Source organism: Mesocricetus auratus, unplaced genomic scaffold (genome assembly GCF_017639785.1).
Source record: "Mesocricetus auratus isolate SY011 unplaced genomic scaffold, BCM_Maur_2.0 Super-Scaffold_100004, whole genome shotgun sequence".
Taxonomy (NCBI): domain Eukaryota; kingdom Metazoa; phylum Chordata; class Mammalia; order Rodentia; family Cricetidae; genus Mesocricetus; species Mesocricetus auratus.
The window spans coordinates 35,346,703-35,367,746 of record NW_024429189.1 but is presented as its reverse complement, the minus strand read 5'-3'; the positions used below and the strand labels follow the sequence as shown (position 1 = coordinate 35,367,746).

Genomic DNA, 21,044 nt, shown 5'->3' with positions numbered 1-21,044 from the left:
AGCATCTGCTTTCAAAAATCAATGGTTATATATTTCATGGAGATCCATTTAAAAAAAACAAGAGTGCACTGAATAAGATCACTTGGCTATACTCTGTGGAGAAAATAGATTCTAGTCAGAGAGATGTGAGAGGAAAAAAATGTATCAGAGGGTTCAGCTGTGAGTCATCCTAGAATGCAGCAAAGATGAAATATAAGCTACGATACATCCACTAAGTGCACTGAAGCAGCCACAACCAAAGAAGATGCCAGGCTAAATTGACCATTAAATGTCTAAATTGATTAGCCGTTAGCTAGCTATATTCTCAAAAATTCATATCCCGTTCACTGTTTGCTACTCTCTGCCTTTCACCTATGCTGGTGTCTGCAGTAAATCAAATGTAACATATTATGGTAGACTTATAATTCTCATTGTTTTAAAAGCACTTATTTGAATGGCACTAGTATAATAGCTTGATGTTGAACACTGCTCATTTAAAGTAGCTTGACACTATTAAATGAGAGCTAGTTTTATACTATTATGTCTGCATGAAATTGGCATCTGAGGTACTACATTTACTTGATGGATCTACTGTAGTAAGTTTTTCATTTTCTTTTTCCTTAGTCTTCATTTATGTGATCATTGTCTTTGCTCTATAGCCTTATTTGTTAATCTAAAACTTTGTGAAAGTTTACTGGAAATGTACATATTTACATTCATATGTGGATATGTACAACTGGTGTGCATTACAGTTCTCTGTCAAAACTAATCTAAAATTTTGTTTCCTGATAATTTTCCCCAGTGCCCATCAAAATTGCTGATTAATTATTTACATTCAGTAGATTAGATTCTCCCAAATAGGAATGGGCATGAAAAGGCATTGAGTTGTAACCTAGAATCTCTGGAGAGTTTAGCTGCTCTGCTTGGCTGCATTATTGCAGATTCTGCTCTAGACATCAAACTGAAAAATTTGAATGAAATTGGGAATAAGAAGGAAAACACTGACTATGACATCTCATTTTTTATCATGCCCTTAATTATTTCTAAGAGGATGGAATAGCAGTTGTGGGTGGCAAATGCTACTAAAGTTGGCTTAACCTAGTGAGTGTTTTAGAGAAGCCTGTCATTGGCTCAGTGACTGAGTGGCCATGTAATTCATCATCTAAACCTCCATCTTTTGGGAAATGAAAGAGGGTGTTGTTGGTAGCCTCCTATCACAACTGGTGTGCACTCAAACTATCTCCAGCTACTGAGGACTTTTGGATGTACTATTTGAAGGTAAGCTAAGACACCCTGAGAAGAGGAGGAGAAAATAGAAGGAAAAGAATTAAGTTGTTACCAACTACACAAATATTAGGCATGGGATAATATGGAGATCCCCATATGTTTAAATTCAAATTCCAGGGCCTTATTGTCCAAGGTCTTCTGTGAGCTGAATACCACCCTGACTAGGTCATCATCAAACCAGTACTCAGAGAAGGAGGAGAAACTGCTGAGGGAAAATAGATGCCTTAAGAAGAGAAAAGAATGTGAATCTTCTGTAGAAACTGACATTCTTCAGCAGTTATTTCTTTCACTGATATTGGTCTATAGTTGACACCTCTTATTTGGTATGCTTATTGAGATTAAACAGAGGACAAAAAAGAAATTTAATGGTGTATGTGCCACAGACAAGTGTGAAGATTTTTGAGTAGAGCATGATTTTCAATGTATCCCTGACCTCAGTATGTATCTGATTCACATCAAAGGCCTGCAACCCTGTGTTGTGAACCATACGTCAACCCATGAGGCTGTCTGGTTTAGACCACTTTTTCTTTACCCCTGATAGATAGGCTGTAGAGAATTCTGATGAATAGTCAGGAACTAATATTCTCTTTAGCAATACTGATAGGACTGTGTCACTCCACAGTGAACAGTCAGTTGTTGAAACTTCCATTTTTTCCTTTCAGACACTACAGGCTTCCTAAATGCCAGTCAGAAACCTTACATCAACTTACCCTCTTAGGGTCAAGCACATTGTTAAAGTGTTTGTGTTCATGTCAAGCTGACACAGGTAGAGTAGATATTAGAGGTTTATGGATGGGCTTATAGGAAAACTGTTACAAACTCATCAGTCTGCTCATTGATTCAGAATATGGCTTTAGATTCTTTGTATTTACGTTCTCTGCTGAGAAGCTAAGCAACAGTGAAGGGGTGAGGAAATCTAGCAGAATAAGGACACCAAAAAGATACACAAACTCAGAAGAAATATCAAGAGATACTTCTAGTTCTAGATATTTCTTTTCCCAAAGAAACCCAGAACGAGAAATTGGGTCATCCATATCAGAGCAGTCAGTTGTACCAAGATTAGAAGAGCCAAATCAGAGGGTCTGGGTGCCTCATTGAGACACCTTTGTTTCCCTGTAAGGAGTAACCGTGTACCTTCTGTTTCTTGTCAATCTCTAATATAAGCATGATCCAGGAATTTCTGTGAAAGATCTGAAAGAATGGATCCATCAGACAGAATTCTAAGACAACCCTGATTCTTTTGCAACTTGATCATCTTCATGAAGTAACAAGAAATGACCCCAAAATCTTAATGATTTCACAATGCATTGGAAGTTTTTATTTTTTTATTTTTCAGTTTAAATTTAGATTAGAAACAAGGTTGCTTCACAAGTCAGTTCCAGGTCCCTCTCCCTTTCCCTCCCCTCCTTCCGTGCCCTCCCCCCAGCCCCCCATTATCCCCTCATTTCCCCAGGGAGGGTGAGGCCCTCCATGGGGGTGTCCATAGTCTGTCATTTCATACAGGGCAGGGCCTAGAACCTCCCCAAAGAGTTCAGGGTGAGAGTGCATCTCACATTGTTGGATGGGAGTCTTTAAAACATTGGAAGAAATAAATTAACAATTTAAAATACTGAGTTAAATTGCTTTCCAGGATCCCTGGCAGGGAATGAAAGACCACTGATGCTTGGGAACGTTACAGTAGGAACATCTAAGCAGAAACAGCTATCTCATAGACTTAATAGGAAAATTTCTGTATTGCTTTATCATAGTCATAGGTCATAATGGCATTTCTTGGGAGACCCTTGAAAGGACTTCATTGAACTCTGACCTGTATTTCTTCCTGCTGTTCACTGCTAGTATGATCTTCTTAAGTTCGTGGCTCTTGCAATTTTGCAGAGAGGTTTTGTTTTTGTTCTTGCTATCTGTAGCTGTATATTTGAAGCTTATGGTAACAACTGACTGTGTCACTTTGCCCATCAGAAAGGGTACAGTCTAGTTTGACTTCCGATAGAATCTAGATTCACAAGTATTTGGAATAATTTTGGTGTCTTCTTCAAGTTTTAATCATTTTCAAGGATGAACAAGGTAAAAGTTGGTTCTAATTTAAGAGTCTGGGTCTGTATCCCATTCTCCTTAAATTATTGACTTTCTTTATTCTATATTAGCAACACTGGTGCATGATAGTGTATTTAGCATCTTATATATACATGTTCCATTAATGAAGATCCACAGCAAAGTACCCAGTGTACACAAATCAAAACACTGTATTGCATTCCTTAAGTATGTACAAATATTGGGCATATTTAAAAATAAAACTTTTAAAAATATGACACTATGGTTAATTGTAATGTCACTTAGGACTATTAAATGGATGAACAGTTTTTTGAAAAGACTGGAAACACTTTGATGTATCCAGAAATGTTACAGTATTGTAATAAAAGATAAGGGGCAAGAATAGTAGCAAACACATGTTATTGCAGCAGTATGGAGCCTAAAATAGAAATATTTCAAGGCCCACCTAGGCTACTTAGTGAACACTTTGGCAAAAATCATTGCGTCCTTTAAAGTAAGTAAGACTCTGTTGAAGACACAACCTCCTTTCTTTTCAATAAGATGTCCTATTTCAATAATGCCTTCCAAAAAGTGAGGGTAGGGTAAGGCAAGAGAAATAAAGAACAACAGCTTTAAGCAATCTGGAAACATGAATCCAGGAAATTTGCGTCCAGTGTGATTAGGTTAATTGTTGTCCAGGGAGTTAAGTTGAAAGCATTTGTCAACATTTACTGAACTATGAGGAAACACAATTTCAAGGAACTCTAAAAATAAGAGCTATAAGTAAATCAGCAGTGACTTATGTTAGAACAGAAAAAATACTTGCTCTCAGGAGCAAGGAGAATTCGAATAAGGAAAGTTAAACTTGCATTAAGGAGATGAAACCACAAGAATACAAAAGTGTCAACTAAATGTGCTGGGATGGAATGAGAACCAGCCAACTTTGAAGCCAGAAAGTCTGTCCTTACAGAGGGACATGACCATTTCTTGTTAGATATAGATCTGAACATCTGGCTTCTTTCAGTATCCCCATATGAAAATTTTTCTACCCTGGAAATACACGCCACTAAGACATTTGTGACAAATTGCAATTATGCTTGCAAAGTCATTGGCTCCTTCTAAATCTGACCAAGAACTTCAAACCTACAGAAATGTATGTAGTGATTTATAGATCAGGCTCATTCTCCATCAATTTCAAACCTTCAAGCTCAGCTCAGTACAAGAAAATAATAATGTATTGGGTGTGGTTGGACACAGGAAGGAAGGGAATCTAAAGAATCAAAACACTGATAAAATGGTTGATTCTTTCATTGGCTATCTTAGGCTGCTTTTATAGCATGTTATTTCCATTATCATGTAAAATTGCAATGATTTAGAAAAAATTGTTAGAAGAGGAAAAAGAAAAAAACACTATAAAAATAGTGTCAAGTTGAAAGTCCAATCATAAAAGAAATATGAATAAAGTAGAATAAAGCTCACTACAATTTGGAAACTCCTCAAGAATGTCATTGTATTATAGCTGATCACCCCAATTTATCATTACTATTAATTTTTGGTTACCAGTAAGGACTTACACTATCTTCTTCATATTGCTTATATAAATTCCAATATATTAGATCATTATTTCATTGAAAATGAGTAGCAGGCACAAAATACTGTACTTTAAAGGATTTAAAGTAATAATAAAGGTCATAATACTAAGGGTAGTGTATAGTACCTACAAGGCATTGTTCTAAGCGCTTCACATTTATAATTGCTAATACTATTCTTACTTTTCTATTTTGTAGTTGAGAAAAGAAATATATCAAGAGGTGAAGTACCTTGTCTAAGATCTAAGATGAAATAAGTGCGTTTTATAAATTGTTTAATCATCTACAAAGCATAATGCTATTTTAAAAAATAATATAGGGCTGGAGAGATGGTTTAGTTTTTAAGAGCACAGGATGCTCTCCCAGAGGACAATGGTTTGATTTCCAGCACTGCATGGCAGTTGAAATAGTCTGTAACTCCAATCCAAGGGGAGTCAATGTGCTCTTTTGCCTCTGTGGTACACAGATATAAATTCAGACAAAACAAATGTACACATAAAATGAATTAACTGATTAATTTTTAAAACCTACATAGGAACCTATACATACATCTAAACTCTTCCATACATATTTATAATAAACAATTTCAGATACATAAAGTGTCTGTGAGAATGCATCAATACCTATATACATGGAACTGGTAAATGATCGTTTTGTGTGGATTCTCCATATTTCTTTCCATCTGTACAATTCTAAATCCAGGTTTCAATTATTGTTCCATTCATTTCAAAACAATTTGCAAATGGCCATATATCTGAATCATAAGACTTATTATTAGTACAATAATACATGAAAATAACATTTGTTTATGTCTTCCCAGGGGACGGTGCACAAATATTAAGCGTCATTGATCATTGTTTTAATAAGTATATTCACCTGTGTGTTTCAAATTCCTACTAGGCTTTTCACATTGCAACCAGTGCTGACTCTCCATAATGGGACATGCCTACCCCTCTATTAGAAGCTTAGTTATGCAGTGTACAGTCATTGGTATATATGTTGCTTATGGTGTGTTTTAGATTTATAATCTGTTGGTAGTTAACCATTTGTGTTACTAAATTGCATGCTACTGTGTAAATTTTATTTTATAAAATTGTCACAGGCATTTACATTTTCAACTCTTTTTACAGACTATTTCCATATTTTTGTAATTAATCCATATTAATATATTAAAATTAATATACATACTAATTTTACATTTACATACCAAATCTCATTTTATTTCATGTTAAATATCTGAATATCTTTCCCAAAAGTATGATATTGTCTTTGTTACATGTTCATGATTGAAGAACATTGTTTCTGAAGGCAGAATTTTAATTTTATAATTTTTCTTTATATATATCAATAGTATTGTTTTACTTTGTTTTGGTTTCCACTTTTTAAGGAAAAGTCAGTAATCATTCTTGTTGTCTCTTAACACATGCCATCATTCCTCAACTGCTTTCTAGGTTTTGACTATTTTCCATATTGTTAATGTTTAACTCATATGCCTTAAAATATACTCTAATGCTGATCTTTTACTTCTAGGTTCCTTTTAAAATTACAGTTGTTTAAAACTAGATTTTTTTCAATGCATTATATTTTAAATCAATTTGTAACAAATTTCAGAGGTTCTGGGAGGATGAATTGATGAGTATTGTGCTTTCTAAGCAAGAATAAGGCCAAGGCTCCCTATAAAATCCAGATTTTGTGAAATACTTTTATGGTCCCAAAACTTGGAAGGAACTTGGAATCCCTAGTCAGCCACTGTAGCTGAAATAGAGACTTTCTTGATTTTAAAAATGAAGGTGAGAAAGGGATTGAAGCAAGATATCCTAACATCGTCTGGTGTCCATACACACCCACACAAGCATGATGGGGGAAGTCCTTCTATGTAATATGTTTGTCTTATTGGTTGATAATTAAAGCACTGTTGGCCAATAGCAAAGCAAGATAGATGGTACTAGGAGAGGTGGAGGATTCTGGGAAACTGAGGCATAATCAGTCACCATGTAGGATGCTAGAGGAATAAGTGGTCTGGACCCTTTCTCAGGTAAGAGAAGATGACATGGTAATATTTAGATTAACAGTTATGGGTTAATAATTAAGTCATAGCTAGCCAATAAGAAAGAATAACAAATGGCCGACAGCTTCATAATTAATGTAGCATCCTGGCTGTTCATCTGATACTGTCGCAGCTCTAGGACAAGTATGACGGGAAGAATGTTCATTACAAATGGTGTCCAACAAGCGGCATACGAACTTCCACTTGCAATCTTACAAAGACTTAAAAGCAATTTTAGAAAAAAAGAACAGAAACAAACACTACTTCTTAGTAGCAGATTTTTTTTGGGGTGGGCTCTGTTTTGCTAGAGACAAGCAGATAATTGCATGGCCAGTACTGGTGGTAAACTTATGCCTGCCATGTTGAAAAGTCAGCCACTAAAACAGTCACTGCTTTAATTTTAACAATGTTGTTCAGCAGGTAAAAGACATGTGACCGAAAAAAAAACCATAAAGTTTTACAGTAAAGTCAGATTCAGATGAAGTAAAACCTCTAAAAGATTTATATTGTGTTTAAAAATATACATAGGCTTGGGAGAGAAAAAGAAACAGGATAGTGATTAAAAAAGAAAGAGAATAGCTGGGTAACACACTAATCCCAGCACTTAGGAGGCAGAGGCAAACAGATCTCTGTGATTTCAAGGCTAGCCTGGTATACAAAGGGAATTCAAGGGCAGCCAAAGTACACAGAGAAACCCTGTTTCAAAAAAATAAAAAATAAAAAAAAGTTACGTAAAGACAAAAATACACAGAGTCTGGATACTGTATGTTATTGTCTTGTTGTTCAGTTGTTCAATTGCTAAGGAAGGAACAACTGCTAAAATACACTTGAGTATAAATGCTGCTAAATTAATCCAACTCCGTATCTTCCTAGATTGCTCTTCCTCCCCCTTTGTTTTTATCAAGAGACACCTAGAGAGTGTATACATGTTTAGTTTAGTTAGTCAGTTTGTCCATGGAACACCCTTTCTCTGGCTGCCAAGCACTGAAATTTTAGGAAAGCCTTCATTCCTGTGGGGATCTGAACTCCCTTGATGCTTAATTAAAAAGCACTTTATATGCTGAGACATTTTTCCAGCTTCTCTATTATAAATTTTTGTCTAAAAATGCATGTATGCCTACTTTCAGAATCCTTTCAAGTTTTTAAAATTGTGCCTTAGCTTTATACTCAAATAATTAAGCCATCTAGAAATGGATTTGGTTGTAAATGTGCAGGAACAAAGGTTAATGGAAGTTTCTCAGTTCCACATGTGCTTCTGCAAAAATGGAAAGTACAAAAAAGAAAAGCACACAAAAACTACACAGAACCCTCCCTGTTGCCATGAAAGACACAGAAAATATACAAATGTCACAATGTTGTACAAAATAGCAAAGCCAGGGCTGTGTGAAGCATATCTCACAATCCCAAATATTTAATAAGATTGTGACTGGCAAGGAAAAATGAAAACACGGCTGGTGGAGGAATGAAACTGATGTAAGTGACTGACAGGGAAAATGGCTTCTCTGTAAAAATACTGGAGGAAAAAACATTTTCCACTCTAATTTGAAAGGCACTTTTCCATATATATACACAACATGCCAATGTTTCAAATTATGCTTGATAATAATAACAAGAGTAGCACAGAGAATTATAAAACTACATGCTAAATTAAAAGCCACCTTTAAATTCTTACTTACATCCATGAAGACAGTAAGTCCAAGCTAAGTTCACAGTCAGTATCAAATGGCAAGCCACTTCAGTAAGCATCCATAATACTTAGCCTCAATACACCAACACACAGTGTTGGACACTGAGCCTGGCACAGTTCTTGCTATGGCCACCAAAATTGCTAAAAGATGCTGCAAAAACTTCTGCCTCCTGCAAAAATGAATTACCCAAGAGTCTGCCTACTTTATGTCTTTTGATCCAAGTTCAAAATCTTGAACTGGTACATTTCATTATTGCTGCAAGCATATAGTTACTTTTTTATTAACTTGTTTTTGTTGAGCTATACATTTCCCCCACTTACTTTTATCTATATGAAGTAAGATTATTCTCCCAATCATCTAGCTCTTTCCTTTTGCTAGAGTCTGCTACCATCCCAATGAAGATCTAAGAGCATCTGATTAGCATTGATCTTCACCAATTACCCTTCTTTACTAAATGGAGCAGTCACGTAAGAGGCCAAGACACATCTACTCTTCTGTAAAATGGTACTTATAAGGACAATATGAAAGACAATGAGATAATTTGAAATTTCCATCTCAGAAATGGCATTCAGCAAAATTGTCCATGATTAAGATCACTGCAATATTTTGATAAAATTGCCCTCATTAAATTTTAAATTCAATACCATCTTTCTTTAAGAATATGCTCCATACCCTTCTGATCCCTAGGAGGAAGGGATTTCATTTTAATGAACAGTATAAACTGTTATACAACTGCAACTTGTCAAGAGTGCAACGGTGAGTTGAATGTGATATTATTCTTGCCAAAAGCTGACACTAGCTATTCAATTTTTTTAGAAAGGCTACCTAATGGACAGATTAACTATTAATCTTTGTTTTCTTAGGCATTGATGCTGTATTAAGATAGCTCAACAGAAAGCATAGTGCTTGGAGTATATTATATAAATTTCCCACAGAAATGCTTTTATTGAATTATGTTTAGATGATTAATAATTCAGTCTGCACTCTAACATCTAAAAGTCAGAGGCCTGCCAGTTCCATTTGATAAATGTTTGCATTGTTTTGCAGTGCATGGAAGATAAATGCCTGCTGCCCCTTCATTCCACTAGTCAACAATTTGGTATAGTTTCTTTCAATGTCAGATGAACTGCTGAAAGAGTCATCAGGGATAAGTTGTTGCAATGAAGAAGACAATGAGTCGCCTTAAGGGCATAAGGTGCCTCAGGATTTCTATCTATGTTATCTAATTTAATACATTGCACATATATGGTCTCAAATTCTGAGAAATTTGCTGATGTTCCCTACCTATAAGCTAATAAAACAAAGAATCATTGGATTATTTTACCAGGAACTGGTACATAAAAGGGAGGTTATATTTGGACTTTATGATAAGAAAGTAGACTGTCAAATTGAATCTTGAGGTTCAGTGAAGTGTGTCTAGACTATTTCCATTAATGACAGCATCGTATAATGAGCTTGAAAGATCTCCTTCATGTCTAATGCTAATAAATGTAATTTTAATATACATGAGTTTAATACTGTTGGCCAGCCATCTAAGTGCTTCTAAAAGCAATAAATATAAGAATTATTTTAGGATGAATGTGATGGTAATGTAAGTCCTGCTATTCTGAATTCCTAATCCTTCGGTCTCAGCTAACCTTTATATCCTGTGATGCTGTACAAAAAAGTTCAATAATAATATGTTAACATTTGATTGTTCTAAGGTTGCATAATATTGACATCATCAATCAATGTTTGTATCTATTGCAAACATCTCACCCAACTACTTAAGGTGAGGCATGATGCCCAAATCAACTTATTTAATTTTACAAAACACTTTGTCTTAAAAGCAAATCTGTTCTGCTATTGGCTCATTGATTCTATTTTTCCTCTATGATAATACAGTAACCTAGTTTCTCTTCTACATGAAATCCTTCAGATACTTTGAAGCAATGAATTTCCACCATGTGTCCTTTCTGTGTCACTTGGATACACCCTCTAACCTTTTAATCAAACTCTCCACAGTATCATTTTATTTTAATCAAAAAGGATTTGTTCCAGTTTACTGATACTGAAAAGAAAAGGATGCCTTCTCCATCTTCTGTGAACACAGGCAGAGGTTATGTTATCTTTCTTGGCAAGAGAAATTGGTACTGACTTGATATTGATATTAAGCAAGACATATTGACAGTTTTTTAAGCTGTTTTTTCTCTTCCTTTTTTATTTAAGTTAGAAACAGGCTTGTTTCACAAGCCAATCCCAGATCCCTCTCCCTCCCCTCCTCCTATACCTTCTCCACCAGGCACCCCAGTTCTCCACCCAGTCTCCACTCCCATCCCCAGGGAGGGTGAGGCCCTCCATGTTGGATCTCAGAGTCTTGTCATTTCATCCCGGGCAGGGCCTAGGCCCTCCTACAAGAGTCCAGGCTGAGAGATCATTCCTCATTTTGGGAATGGAACCCACAGTCTATTTGTATGCCAGGGATAAATACTACCAAGGACCCATAGATTACCTAGGCCTCCTCTCTGACACACACATTCAGGGGTTCTGGATCAGTCCCATGCTTTCCACACAGCCATCAATCTGGGGTTCAAGAGCTCATCCTTGTTCAGATCAACTGTTTCTGTGGGTTAAACCAGCCCAGTATTAACCCCATTGCTCATCAGTTCTCCCTTTCTGTCACTGGATTCCAGGAGTTCAGTTCAGTGTTTAGCTGTGGGTGTCTGCCTCTCCTTCATTCAGTTGCTGGATGAAGGTTCTGTTTCCTAGACTCTCTGGAAGTGGGATTGTAAGCTGGCACTCCCCTGATTCATATCTAAAATTCATATATGAGTGAGTACATACTATGTTTCTCTTTTTGTGACTGGGGTACCTCACTCAGAATAGTTTCTTCCAGTGCCATCGATTTGCCTGCAAATTTCAAGATTCCATTGCTTTTTTTTCCGCTGAATAGTACTCTATTGTGTAAATATACCACATTTTCTCTATCATTTCTTTAGTTGGGGGGCATATAGGTTGCTTCCAGGTTCTGGCTATTACAAAGACACCAGAAAGTGAAAAGGTCTCCCATGCTCTTGGATAGGTAGGATCAGCATAGCAAAAATGGCAATCTTATCAAAAGCATATGCAGATTTAATGAAATCCCCATTAAAATACCAGAACAATTCTTCAAAGACCTTGAAAGAACAATTCTCAACTTTATATGGAAAAACAAAAGACCCAGCATAGCCAAACAACCCTGTTCAACAAGGCAACTTCGTGAGGCATCACCATCCCTGACTTCAAGCTGTATTACAGAGCTATAGTCCTGAAAACAGCTTGATATTGGCACATAAATTGACGGATATACCAATGGAATCAAATTGAACACCCAGACATTAACCCATACACGTATGAACACCTTATCTTTGACAAAGAAGCTAAAATTATACAATGAAAAAAGAAAGCATCTTCAACTAAAATACATATATGAGTGAGCACATACCATGTTTGTCTTTTTGTGTCTGGGTTACCACACTCAGGATTGTTTCCTCTAGTGCCATCCATTTGCCTGCAAATTTCAAGATTCCATTGGTTTTTCCACTGAGTAGTACTCCATTGTGTAAATGTACCACATTTTCTCTATCCACTCTTCAGTTGTGGAGCATCTAGGTTGCTTCCAGGATCTAGGTATTATATATAATGCTGCTATGAACATAGTTGAACAGACATCCTTGTTGTGTGAATGGGCATCTTTTGGGTATATGCCTAAGAGTGGAATTGCTAGGTTTTGTGGTAGACTCGGTCACATTTTCCTGAGGAATCTCCATTCTGATTTCCATAGTGGCTGTACAAGTTTGCACTCCCACTAGCAGTGAAGGAGTGTTTCCCTTTCTCCACATCCTCTCCAGCACAAAAAAAAACAGGGGGATAGGAGGAGGGGAAAAGAAGTTATGGGGGAGCAGGATGGCTGAGTTGAAGTAAGAATAGAGGAGATCAGGATGAGAGATACCATAATAGATTGAGACATTATAGGCTTGAGGAGAGAGCTGACACTAGTGAGATCTCCAGAGATCTACAAGAATAACACCAACTGGCAAACAAAGCAATAGTGGAGAGTCTACATTAAATGCTCCTCCTTGATGGTAAGGTTGATGACTACCTTATATGCCATCCTAGAACCTTCATCCAGTAACTGATGGAAGCAGAGACAGATACTCACAGCTAAACACTGAACTCTTGGAACCTAGTGACAGAGATGGAGGAGTGATGAGCAAAGAGGTCAAGACCATGATGGTGAAACCCACAAAAATAGCTGACCAGACAAGAGAGAGCTCTTGAATCCCAGACTAATGCCTGAAAGACCAACAGTGGACTGATCCAGACTCCATGAATGTAGTCTCAGTGAGGAGGCCACAGATCAGTGTTTACCATGGTTTCTGAATGATCTTTGGGAGCCCATTCCAAATAGAGGTATGCTCTCTCTAACTGGACACATGGGGAAGGGCCTAGGTCTTGCCCTGGATGAAATGACAGACTTTAGAGATCCCCCCAAGGAGGGCCTCACTCTCCCTGGGGAATGATGTGGGGTTTGGTTGGGGGGCTGGGGGATTGAGGGCTGGTGGACAAGGGAGGAGGAGTGGGAGAGGGAGCTGGGATTCACATGTGAAGCATTCATGTTTCTAATTTAAAAAAATTTACAAAAAAATAAACTCCAATGACAGTTTATGCTGGGTAGTATGTGGCAAGAGGGGAACACTCCTTCACTGATGGTGGGAGCGCCGACTCATACAGCCACTTTGGAAATCAGTATGGACATTCCTTAGGAAAATTGAATTCACAAGACCCAGCAATTCCACTCTTTGTCATATACACAAAAGATGCACATTTACAAGAAGGACATCTGTTCCACTATATTCCACAGTTTTCTCTGTTACAAAGCATGTGTCTTACCTACTGTCCTTATACAGACAGGTATATCTAGTACCGACTTTTGTATCGATATGACTGTCATTCTATATGATTTTATTTCATTTGACCCACATACCAAATGTTATCGTAAATAAAATTTTTTAAGGGGCTGGAGAGATGACTCTGTTTTTAAGCTCACCATGTGCTTTTCTAGAAGACCCAGATTTGACTCCTAGAATCATGTTGTTAACAGCCACTTTGGAAAGCAGTATGGAGATTCCTCAGAAAAATGGGAATAAACCTACCACAAGACCCAGCAACTCCACTCTTAGGCATATATCCAAAAGATGCCCATTCATACAACAAAGATGTCTGTTCCACTATGTTCATAGCAGCTTTATTTGTAATAGTCAGAACTTGGAAGCAACCTAGATGTCCCTCACCTGAAGAGTGGATAGAGAAAATGTGGTACATCTACACAATGGAGTACTATTCAGCAGAAAAAAATAATGGAATCATGAGATTCACAGGCAAATGGATGACACTAGAAGAAACCATCCTGAGTGAGGTAACCCAGTCACAAAAAGAGAAACATGGCATGTACTCTCTCATATATGGATTTTAGACATAGATCTGGGGAGTGCCAGCCTACAATCCTATGGCCAGAGAGTCTGGGAAACAGAAACCACATTTAGTGGCTAGTTAAGTACTGAGCTGAACTCAAGAAAGCCAGTATCAGAGAGGGAGGACTGATGATCAAAGGGATTAAGACTGGGCTGGTTTAACCCCCAGAAACAGCTGACCAGACAAAGGTTAAGTCTTGAATCCCAGGCATCAGCCTGTGAATCCAGCATGGGACTGATCAAGACCCCCTGAATCTGGGTGTCAGTGAGGAGGCCTAGGTAATCTATTGAGCCTTGGGCAGCAGATCAGTACCCATACCAAGTATACACACAGACTTTGGACTCCCATAGAACAATGTGAGGAGCACTCTCACCCTGAACACTTGGGGAAGGGTCTAGGCCCTGCCCTATATGAAATGACAGACTATGGACACCCCCATGGAGGGCCTCACCCTCCCTGGGGGAATGAGGGGATAACGGGGAGGGGGGGGATGGGGGGAGGGCACGGGAGGAGGGGAGGGAAAAGGAGAGGGACCTGGAACTGACTTGTGAAGCAACCTTGTTTCTTATCTAAATTTAAAAAAAAAGAATAAAAAAATCATTATTGATTAAAAAAAAAAGAAAATGTACACACACACACACACACAAAAAAAAACATCCATAAATCCAGTTCCGGGCATTCCAGTGCCCTCTTATGGGCTCCAAAAGCACTGTATGCATATGGTGCACAGACACACAGGCCGGTAAAACCCTCAGACACATGAAATAAAAAAAAAAATCAAATCTTAGAAAAACTTGTATTGATTTCTTATCTATTATGTGGTGATTGCTATACCAGACTTTTGGCAATGTATATTATTATATCTTGAACTCAAGGAGGAATCTCAGTTGTATGACAGAAAAAATCAACTTCAAATACATAGTTAACTTGACTGCATCTCTGTAAACATAGGAGCAATTTCAAATTTGAATGTCAATCTACCCAATTTCAATATTTGTGATTTTATTTGTTTCATTTATTTCCACTAGGCTGTTTCCCACCACAACCTAAATTTAGTTTGTAAGTTTAAAAGTCACATAAGATAATAAGGGATTGGATGGGCTACAGTCCTTGGTCAAAGTAGCTTTGGCGGAATCCTTGCAATTCTATGATATTATAATATTCTTCTATCATGCATGTTTTTATGTGTTAAACCATGTTATAATTTTATTTCATTATACATTTTATTACTTTTTTTTACTGATAAGTAAGCAAGACTCATGGTAAAATTCTAAAGCACAAACATTATGTGAATGTAAAAAAGAAGTCTTGACCTGTTTCTTATTTATTGATTCATTTATTCTAAAGAATTGAATTAGCTATAGGCAATCAAATTACTTCTTAATTTTATAAATCAAACAAGTGACTAAGAAATAGAAAGACAATATCTGATAACACTTGAATGCAGAGAAATAGATGAACACTAAAAGCACAAACAAAAGATTCAGTGATTTCTTTTGGTCACAAGATGTATTATACCATGACACAGTAATAACAATTAACATTCAGTATTTTAAGCCTCAGTCATCAATAAATCAGTTTACATAAAAAGATTTCTATGTTGAGTGTAATTTTATAAAACTCATTAAACACTGTGTAACAAAAATTTTGCTAGAGAACTATTACCTGTAACATGAATCACATTTATTCAAAGCACTTTGACAATCCACAGTAAAATTTAATGTATGAAGTGTTATTATTTGTATAGCATGAGTCTGATGTGTGCATGTTATGCATGTGGGTACTTCTTAGCAACCTTTTAAACAAGTATCACTTTTATGTATATATCAAACAAGACATTTAGAAAATAACTTTATGTAAGGTGAAAGGTTTTTCTTTTTCTTTTTTTAATTTAACCCTTTTCTCTTTTTATTTAAATTAAAAACAAACTTGTTTTACATGTCAATCCCAGTTCCCTCTCTCTCCCCTCCTCCCCTGTCTCCCACCAACCCCCATCCCAGTCCCTTTCTATTCCCCAGGGAGGGTGAGACCTTCCATGGGGGATCTTCAAAGTCTGTCATATCATTTGGAGCAGGTGTCTAGGCTGAGAGAGCTACCCTCTAGACAGGTTTTTCATTTTATAACTTATATATGGGATGGGAGTCCCATACAGCCATATGCTGACCTTCCTTCCAGGGTTCTCTTTTTGGAGTTGCTTCACATCTAGGCCCTGATCATATTTTAAGGACTCCGTTGTTGACAGTCACTAATGTGAATGTATCTCTCTGTGATCACAAGAAACTGTTTCAGGGGAAAAGGAATCCATGGCATGAACAAGGCAATAGAGCATCTTTTAATTCACAAAATTTTTGAGATATGGATTACAAATAAATACTGGAAAGTTATATTCACAATACCTAGGAAAGGGAAACCCCCTAAGTGTCCTCAAGCTGATAAATAGGTAATGAATACCTGTTACATATACAACATGATACTATTTGTTTGCAAGGAAAAGAAAATATCCAGGTAAATGGATGGAACTAGAAGTTATATTCAGTGATATCACTCAGACCTGGAAAGGAAAGCTGCCACATGCTCTTTCTCGCCTCAGCTATTCCCTGGCACCAAACCTTGAGACATCAGTCTGTAGTCTGGTATACTCACAGAAAACAGGAAAGTAATAAAGGGACCATGATGAGCTGGGGGTGGCTATAGAGAGGGCAATAGGCAGAGTACAGGAGGTATGAAGGGTAGATGAGAAAAACTGGAAAAAAGGAAGGATAGCTTTAATTGGAGATAGGGAGTACGATACAGAAGGGGAGGGAGGGAAAATGAGAAACAGGACTAAGGTTGTTTGATTCAGGCAACCATTGCCTAAAATTGCTATATAGACAAAGTTATGGCATATATACTTAACTAAAAACTAAACTGACTCAGCAGGTTTTATTTAGATATTTAGATATTATATTTATATATATACATTATATATATATTTGCAACATATATATATGTACTTGCATATTGTAAGAATTTAACAATAAGAAAACATACCTTTAAAAACAATCACATTTTTATATGTCAAAAAGGGAAAAGACTCATGGGGGGAACACTGACTCTACAGTGAACGGATGGTGTAAAATGAAGGAGACAGCTTTCCAAGTCTGACGGGTGGGTTCACATAAGTGAAAAGCAGAATTGAAACCTGACAATTATTCAAGTATGTCAAAAAAGCATTGTAAATATAGATGTGTTCAGGCAGTTGTGTAACTGGACAATATTAACAAACATAATGAAAAAGTATCACAAAATTGTGTCATGCAAAGAGAGGTTTATGACAGAGAAAAAGTGTCATGAGTAACTTTCTAGTCATGAATTGTGGTTTGGTGTGGTTGTTTTGCATTTTCTTTTGTCTGCCTTTTTAATAATTTTTTCTCATATCATATATTATGATTTCCCCCTCCCAACTCTTCCCAGATCCTCCAAACTTCCCCAATTCTACACCCTTTCTTTTTTTCTTTCTCTTAAAAAATGATCAGCATATAAAAACTAGACATTATAATAGTTAAAGAAAAAATTAAAGAAAACCCTTTTCTATGTTACTTTACTGGTGAAATTGCCACAAAAACACCCAAGAGAAGAAAGTATTTTAGAACTGTAGTTGGTAGATACCCATATAATGGAAGTGATGCAACTCCTTTGCATTCATCAGAAGTATTTCTATAGTATAAGAGAAAGGCATAATTTTAAGTGTATCAGAGTTAAAATGTGACCAAAATTTGATCATTATTCCTGAAGACATAGCTCAGTAGAAGAGCACTTTCCAAGTACAAGCAAGTCTCTCGCTTCAGCCTTGCACCACTAAAAGGCAACCAAGATGATAATAATTCATGTTCAGGGATTAAGGTAAAGAAAGTAACCCAAATCTAAACAGAAGAACAGTTAGTCAGTGTCATTGGAGACCATACAAATAGTTGATAGCTGTATATAGCACATAGGAAGTAGTTAGATTTGACCACCTAAAAGATCTTTTGTACCTTTAAATTTTTTCTATTAAGGTGGAGAGGTGGAAATAAACCAAAAGACTTAGAAGAATTAAAAAAAAACTAAACGAAATTACAAATGAGACTAATAGTAAGTATAATAAAATGACAACAGCTCATAGCTCTATAAAACTGAGGTGTGATCTCTTTAAATGGACCTACTGAGTTTGGGGGAGTCTATTTTTCTTATCTTGAATTATAAGTGTAAATTTTGAGACCATAAATTTCTGTATAATCCAGATAATGATCTATAATATTCTCTTTTGATTTTGATTTGAGTCTAGTAGGTATATAAGACGGCAAAAATAACAGAAAAATATTAGCAAGGGGTGGATCTATAGGAATAATTGTGTTATAGGAGAGAGAGGATGGATCATTAAATCAAATGCTCAAGAAAGAAAGCAGTCAACTGGAGAGGCCCCACTGAGGTTGTCCACTGTAGTTGTAGATTGACAGTCCCGGGTGGAGCAATGTCTCAAATAAAGCATTCAAGTAAAATAAAAAATAGCAATAGAGACAAATCATATCACAGAAAGGGCTTACAACATCCATCAGAAACTGACTGTGGTAATTGAGGCCGTCAGCTGGGACCTCCAGGGTATAAGTTAAGACAGCCAAACTTGGGTCTGCAGTGGCAATGGGGAGTCCCACTTCCAGAGCTTCTCACTGAGTTCAAGGAGCAGGTGACAATTTACCAATATAATGACTTTACACATGACCAAATTTTACAAACATTTTTTTACAGGTACAACTTGAAAATGTTGACCTCCCCAGAGCCAAAGGGCCTTGTACCCTTTACAGCAGAGTCACTGGAACTAATAGAAAATCATGTTGCTAAAAAATGCAACGAAGAGCACGAAGAAGACGATTTAAAGCCAAGCCCTTATTTGGAAGCTGGCAAACAACTTCCATTTAACTATGGATCCCTTCCCCAAGGAATGGTGTCGGAGCCTTTGGAAGATATGGATCCATATTACTACGTTAAAAGAAATGTAAGGATTAATTGCCATTATTGAAACTATAGGTAATCAGTTTATTTTCAGCCACTTAAAATATAATTAATATAAAACTTACTAAAAATAATGGAGAAAGAGCTCTTTCATAATTTATTGTATATTAGGTCGGCATATTCATAATGGTTGTTAAATCTCATATAACATCTGAGTATTATGTTAAGGTTAATGAATTTAGTATATGTACTGTCATTCCTTAATATGAATGGCTCTCCTGGAACTATGCTAATTACCTTTTTCTGATTATCAATTTTAAAATAATCATAAAATAATTAGAAATTTCAGACACCTTGGTAATTTATTCACTGGTCATAATAATACATCATATGTATATATACATATATATTATTTCACTCATTCATATATTCACAAATTCAGATCTATTTCCTTTGCAGAAAGACCTACAAATTAAGTACACACACAGATACACACACACACACACACACACACACTCCCAGAACAAGAACAAAATGCTAAGTATGAGAATGGTTTTTGTTAGAAAATAACAGAAATCTATGTGGATTGATGTAGCTAGAAGAGTTTCCATCTTCAAAGCACAATACAGGGGTTTGAGAGATGTCTCTATGGTTAAGAACTGGCTGCTCTTTTAGAGGCAGCGATTTTGAGTCCCAGAAACTGCCCAACAGCTCACAACTTTCTCTAACTCTAGTTTCAGAGAATTTGGTCACTCTGGGCGCTAGGCACACACATGGATCATGCTACATGAAGGCAAAAGAGTTATACACCTGAAATAATAAAATGAAGTAAGGTAAAAGTTCAGTCACATTGTGCAGAATACTTGGAATTCTAAATAAACTCAAGACAGAACCTCTTATGGACAAGTGAACAGGCAACAGCCAAGGTTGCCTCTGTGATGGGATTGTAGAAAAGAGAAATGCTATTACTGGAAACTGAGTTATGTTTTCGATGGTGGCAAAGATGAGATAATGGAGAGCTGGACATAGACTTGATGCAGCGATCACAGGACGGATGACATGGCAGTGGCAGTTCAGTAAAACTTGTGTAGCATCTTTCTAAGTTAGAAAGAAAGGATCAAAAGAGGAAACAGAAGAGAAAGCAAAGGGGTGGGGGAAGGGGTAGGGAGAGAAGGAAGAGAAAGTGATGGGGGAGAAGAGGAGGGGGTGAAATGGGGAAAAGAGAGAAAGAGATAGAAAGAGAAATGGAGAGAGGGAGGGATACATATTCTAGTTTTAGTTAAACTAGTGTATGCACTGATATTCATTAATATAACTGGCTTTTGTGGAAATATGACTACTGTCTTCTCAATATCAATCTTAAAACAATCATAACATGTTTTGATTATGGGAGGAGAAGAAAGGGAGGGAAGACAGAAGGAGAGGAAAAGAGATGAGGGGGAGAACAATGCCTTTCAGTGTCCTATGTAACATCAGGAAACAGGATATGGCTGATGGATACTGCCAGTGTTTACAGCTTGGAGGAAAGAATGAAGATGCCACTGACAAAATTAATGTATTAAACTGGGGGAATATGAGGATTTCATTTTTTGTGTGTATATTGTCCTGACTTTTTTTGTCTTTTTTCCATTTTAATTTGTTTTTACTATTGCCTTCTTTTTCTTTTTTAAGAAAGCGAGAAAGAGCATGAAGTTGCATAGTTAGGGGGGTGGGGACAATATGGGAGGAGTTGAGAAAGGGGGAAAATATGATCAAAACTTACTGTATGGAAAATTAAATAAAATATTAAAGGAGTCTAAAAACTCATGAAAAGAAAATAAATAAAAATAAAACAAGATTCAGAGTTACTAATGGCCCTAGCTGTTATGAAGTACCTGGGATAAAACCTGCAATGAGGACTTCATGCAGTAAGTGCTGTTTTTACTAAAATCAAATATTTTGAGTATCTCGGCTATCTTTGGC

The 21,044-nt window shown here is 36.6% G+C and overlaps 1 protein-coding gene across 1 annotated transcript in view; it reads left to right on the top strand.

Moving 5' to 3' along the window:
* Scn7a (sodium voltage-gated channel alpha subunit 7) overlaps window positions 1-21,044 on the top strand; it is an 80,344-nt gene that overhangs the window by 7,724 nt on the left and 51,576 nt on the right. The window contains exon 2 of the mRNA XM_040745493.1: window positions 18,879-19,125. Coding sequence (XP_040601427.1) covers window positions 18,892-19,125 — 234 coding nt within the window. The 5' untranslated portion in view covers window positions 18,879-18,891. The remainder of the gene's footprint in view (window positions 1-18,878; window positions 19,126-21,044) is intronic.